The sequence below is a fragment of the Halyomorpha halys genome, unplaced genomic scaffold (assembly GCF_000696795.3).
Source record: "Halyomorpha halys isolate HHAL.00 unplaced genomic scaffold, Hhal_1.1 Scaffold1276.1, whole genome shotgun sequence".
NCBI lineage: Eukaryota > Metazoa > Arthropoda > Insecta > Hemiptera > Pentatomidae > Halyomorpha > Halyomorpha halys.
In genome coordinates this window covers 138,772-144,053 of record NW_027106957.1, presented here as the reverse complement: position 1 = coordinate 144,053, position 5,282 = coordinate 138,772, and the positions used below count along the sequence as shown (strand labels likewise).

At 26.4% G+C, this 5,282-nt stretch overlaps 2 protein-coding genes across 5 annotated transcripts in view; one reads left to right on the top strand and one right to left on the bottom strand.

Moving 5' to 3' along the window:
- Positions 1-5,282, top strand: part of LOC106689085 (peptidyl-prolyl cis-trans isomerase FKBP4) — a 7,372-nt gene that overhangs the window by 487 nt on the left and 1,603 nt on the right. The window contains exon 2 of one of the 3 annotated variants that reach the window (XM_014433861.3): positions 113-397. The gene's annotated coding sequence lies outside the window, so the exon portion shown is untranslated. Of the gene's footprint in view, positions 1-112; positions 398-3,926; positions 4,013-4,095; positions 4,262-5,282 lie in introns of those variants that run through there. The other 2 variants (XM_014433860.3, XM_014433862.3) reach the window with 2 other exon arrangements.
- Dim1 (thioredoxin-like protein Dim1) lies at positions 746-3,927 on the bottom strand. 2 transcript variants are annotated; one of them, XR_001344387.2, is made up of 4 exons: positions 3,742-3,919; positions 1,288-1,397; positions 1,078-1,214; positions 880-1,009 (listed from the first exon to the last, which is right to left on the bottom strand). XR_001344387.2 is itself a non-coding variant. In XM_014433864.3 (2 exons), exons 1-2 carry the CDS (start codon positions 3,817-3,819, stop codon positions 864-866), a joined length of 429 nt encoding a protein of 142 aa, XP_014289350.1. In that variant the 5' UTR covers positions 3,820-3,927; the 3' UTR covers positions 746-863. The 2 variants fall into 2 exon arrangements, 1 of the variants encoding a protein (XP_014289350.1); XM_014433864.3 differs by lacking the exon at positions 1,288-1,397 and having other exon boundaries at positions 746-1,214; positions 3,742-3,927.

Here is a 5,282-nt window from a genome sequence, read left to right as displayed (position 1 = left end):
TCCTCCGCAGTTTTATTTGAATATTGTAATAATAAAATAAATGATAACAAACCACTCTATTTAATTATTAATTAATAAGATTGTAATTATAAAATTTGATGGTTTATTTTAGATAGTTCACAACTCCAAATTTACTAATATGTTTTCATTGAAAAGTGAACAGATTTGTACTGGAATTCTGTCATAGAATGCATTGTATTTTTCAACCATTCAAATTGTTGTGTTGAGACAGTTTCTCTTGGATTACTCAAAACCCATTCTTGTGACATACCCTTTCTAAAATAAAAGATACAATTGATGATAAATAGAATCCAACTTAATATTAAAACAATGATCTACATGATATGCCAAAAACAACTAACAAATACTAAACCAACAGTATGATGCTAACATTAAGGTATCTTTTTATTTTATTTTTACTATGTTTTTAAGTAATTCAACTAAAAGTGTCAGTTTTACTAGATCTAGAATAGCAGTATAAAAACCCAACCTTTTGCAAACAGGATGAAGGAAAAGTGTAATTTTCAGAAGATATATTCTTCATATTTTGTCTTTTACTTTTTAAGGCAAAAATAAACAAAACTATGATTTAAAATGACCACCAATAGTTAAATCAATGCCAGGAAAATAGGAAGAACACCAAAGAACCAATAAACTAAGTAACAGGAATATTAAAGACTATAACATAAAATTAAATAAAGCACAGAAAAATAAGGTTATGTTATAAATAATAACAATACAGATATATAATGTATTCATTTAGTTTTATTATGTACAAAATTGTATAATTAAATAAAGTGTATGAAAAGTAATGAACCAATAAAATTACAATTTATTTTTACAAATGTTAACATAAGACAAATTTAATATCTATATTTTGTGGAATAGTCTTTAGGAGATACAACAAGACCTCTTCCTTTTCTGGCACCTCTGTATACAGTTTCAATAATATCGATCATTTCTTGTTTATCTTCAAGAGCCCAATTAATTTTGTTATTATTTCCTGTACCTAAATCAATCATGATATGCTTATTCCTAAAGAAGAACATTACAGTACAAGGATCGTATAATTCATACATTTTATTGAAATCTGGAACTTTTGTTATGTCAACAAGATAAATCACAGCAAAATTCTTGACTTTTTCAGCAATACTGTATAAAACTTCATCCATTTTCATACAAGTAGGATCCCAATCATGGCCGAATCGAATCACCTAAAGAAAAAAAAATCATTACTTGAAGTAACCTTCTACTATTATTGTATTATGCTTATAAATGTATGCATACAGTGATGGTAAGTCAACAGGAAAAGAGGAGCAGACTCATTAGTTGTCAAACTGTATTTAATTCCAGCCATAGGAAAATGAATTCAGGATCAATGTGTTAAGAAGTAAGAACTATCAACAAACAAAGAAGATAGTAAATATTTTATTTAACATCAATATAAATAATGAGTTAATGTATATGCCTTATAAATACCTAAAGCAAAATTTATTTTTGGATGAATGAGTTAATCAAATGAAAGTTGCAAAACTATCTTTACAGATACAAACTACTAAAATATTCTAGAATAATAATGCTAAAATGAGAATATTTTAATCATGCCTAAGTCTGTTAGCATGTATTTCCTAGGAACTGGTTTCTGGATGGAAATTTGATGAACTACTTTATACAACTAAATTTAAAATAATGAGGGGAAATGAAGAATTTTCCCACAATCAACCAAGTTTTTAATATTATGTCTGTTTTAACTTTTTAGGAATTCAAACCTTATCATCATTTAGGTTTTTCCAAATAAAGTTGTCTAGTTTGTAAAATTTTGTAAAGGATGGTAGCTTGGTTTAACAGAATGTTTAATATTTTTCCATTAATATTGTCTGCACCATATCTTCTGAGAATTACTAATATAACTCATATACTCTTTGGACTGTCAACAATAGTATTAAATTATTGCATATTAAATATTTTAAGTTTTAATAAAATATGATATTTATGGATTCAAGGAAATATTACAACAAGAAATTTTAAGATATGTCCTGATAATGGGGGAGTTCTTCAAAATAATGTAATATTTTTCAAACAATATTTCACAAGTTTTTGCTTAGACTTTTGTCATACAGTTTTTCCATTATTTTTATAATTATAAATTAACACGTCATTCATTTATCAATATGTTTCAAATTCTTATGATCCTAGAGATTTTCCAAGTAATGTTTTTTCAGAAATATTTTATATTTTACTTTATTTATTTTTACACCAGTTATAACTTCTTCGACAATCTTACATAGAAAGGTTGCTATAGAGTTATAAAATAAACAATGTTTCTTTTTATTTGCCATCTTCCTAAATTTACAAATTTAAACATTCCCAGAGCCCAAAAAATAATCTGTCATTTTCATCCCCTATTTTTAATGGATCTCTTGATCTTAACTACTTTTATGCACTTTTGAAAGTATCTAGGAATAAGTTGAGAGTAATGGAGAGTTAGAAAAAAAAATCTTTCATAGTATTATATATAAACAAAGTTCAATTCACTGCTAGGTGCAAAAGTCGGATGAATCAAAACCAATTTTAAGCAAATTGTACAGTTTTACTTTGGATGGATGGAAAGTATAAGTTCATTTCTTGGCAAGATATTTAAAAAAAAAAAAAAGCAATATTATTTCCTTGCATGTTATGCTATGATTTTAACTACCACCTTACTTCGGTTCTTCAGGTCAGATTCAAAGTAGGAAGACCTTTAACATTTCTAAAAATTTGGAACTTAAATATTTTCCATAAGAACGTCAGAGTATTCTTTAAAACTACTTTATTGAGCTGTGTGAAAATTTATGGAATAATTTTTGATCAAATAGCAATATCATCATGAAAAATATATGTAAAGAAACACTAACATTGAAAATGATAAAATTCTAATAAAAACTTCAGGATCATTCCTTCCTAAGTATATATTATAGTTAGGATGCATTAATATTTTAAAAATTAAGCATTAGTTGCCTAACCATACTTTTTTGGTGGATGAAATTTTCCAAGCTGTTTATATTATGTATATTTCAACATTATCTACATGTATTAATAAAATAAAAGTTAATATGAATCTAAATTTAATTTTTTATGGAAAAGTTTATGAATCTATCATATTTCAATTCAATATGATGGAAGTAATTGACAATGGAATTGATAAATTAAAGTATCTGCCTAAAATCATATGTTTGTTGTAATTAAGTAGGGGTTAAACTAAGTAGAATTTATATTGCTGCTTTCCTTTAATAGTAGTGGCACATCTGACAAAAAGTTTTGGTTTTATTTTTAGATGGATGTGTTCTGAGGATATTACAATAGTCGGAGGCTTCTTTCTCTACTGTCCCAAAGATGCTATGATTGTTGCAAAGTAACAAAGTCTAAGGAACAATCTATAGAATACCTCAAATATAGAATTAAATACACTTCTTTTGTTTTTTGTCAAATGTGTTATTATTGAAGCAAAGCACCAATATAGAATAATGATGAAAAGAGTAATACTCTAAAAATAAGAATTATTCATGAATAAATATTAGAATAACATAGATTTAAGCCCAATATAACTAACTAAATTCTGGCTAAAACAAGGGACAAATTATATTGTACTACCAAAGTGTAAATTCTTTATTTATATAAAAAATAATAATCAGAATCTATGAAAGGGGTCAGATATAGAGATTTGTAACTATAAACACATATTAAAATAATATTTCAACTTACTACAACTCTATCTTCTTCTGATAGAATGGCCTGGTCAACTTGCCAGCCATTATGAAGATGACTTAGCATATAAGACATTTTGCAAGTTTATTTTACTACTGCTGTCAATTAATACACTTGGAAAGATAGAACAAGAATGGGACAGTAGGTTACATTCATGGGTAGGTTACAAATGAATACAGAAGGTTAAAGGTAGGTTTCAGTTGTTGACAGTCTTGTAAGTTCAATGTATCCATTGTGGTGGTAAAAGAACCTTTGTATTCATGATTGGGTATGTTGTTTAGTGATGTGTTTTACTCTGTTCATTTATCTATGAAATTATTGAAGTTTTTTTTTTTACATATTTAAATTTTAACTGAGATTTTAAAAGTATTAGTTTTCTTTCTTTCATTTGCATTTTTACTATCAAGTGGCAAATAATCTGAAGATATGTTTAAATATAATCATTAACTAATCATAAAATGAGCATTTAGTTTGATGGAATGTCTGTCTATATCAGTTGTTCAAAGGCAGTTCAAAGGTCAGTTGTAAAAAAATACCAGTTATACAGGTAGTTTATATTGAAAGTGAATTAGTTGACCATATGGAATTAAAGGATAAGGTGGTACCGGTAGTGGTAGGAAAGGAACTCAAATCTGTGAAAAACACATTATTTATTGAAGGCCAATGGTTCAACCCACATTGCAGATCTTTACCAAAGCCTAATAAAGAAAATGCAAAACAATGTATAACTTTTACAATCCTTTAGAGTATAGAATGATACAAATAGGGGCAGAGTGAATTAAAAGACAACATGGGAAGTTGTAATACATAAAATAAATTAGTAATAACTGATATAGTAAAATTGTAACCAATAACTCTATTGCTGGAGTAATAACAGATAATGTTTTATAAAAATTTAATAATTGTAATAACAATTATGATAAACCTCTTCCCTCTCTCCCCTAAATAAAAAAAAGTATAATAATTATAGTGGGATGTCTAATGAGTTTAAGGGTTGATAATGGTAGAAACTTTAATTTGCTAGAACATTAGTATAAATCGACATTTCTTTGATCTTTACATGAAAATAAATGCTCTACATCCTTTAAATTTCAAGTGTTAGAATTGAAGCGATGTCAGTTTATACTAAACTGCCAAACATTTAATTGGCTCTCCTATAAAATTGATATTTCTGATATTTGACTTTTTTACTGCTCTTGTCAAATATATAATTATCAAACCAACATTAACTACTACAAAAATTTTATAAAAAATTGTATTTATCCTCTCTAAGTCATAAGTTCATTGTACTAAATATCACTTATATTACTTTTAAAATATATCAGATCAGAGATTTACCTTATAAGATAGTCTTAAATATCATAACATCTGTACATGTAACAAAACATCCCCGAGTAACCAATAATAATACTTATTTTTAATTTTGTGATTCTTAAATCTGTATAATTTCTCCTTTACTATTTTTTTTTTTTTAGGAGACTATTTACACATTAAATACTATTTTACTCCCAATCTAATTATCTCCTTTTTTTTTTTTT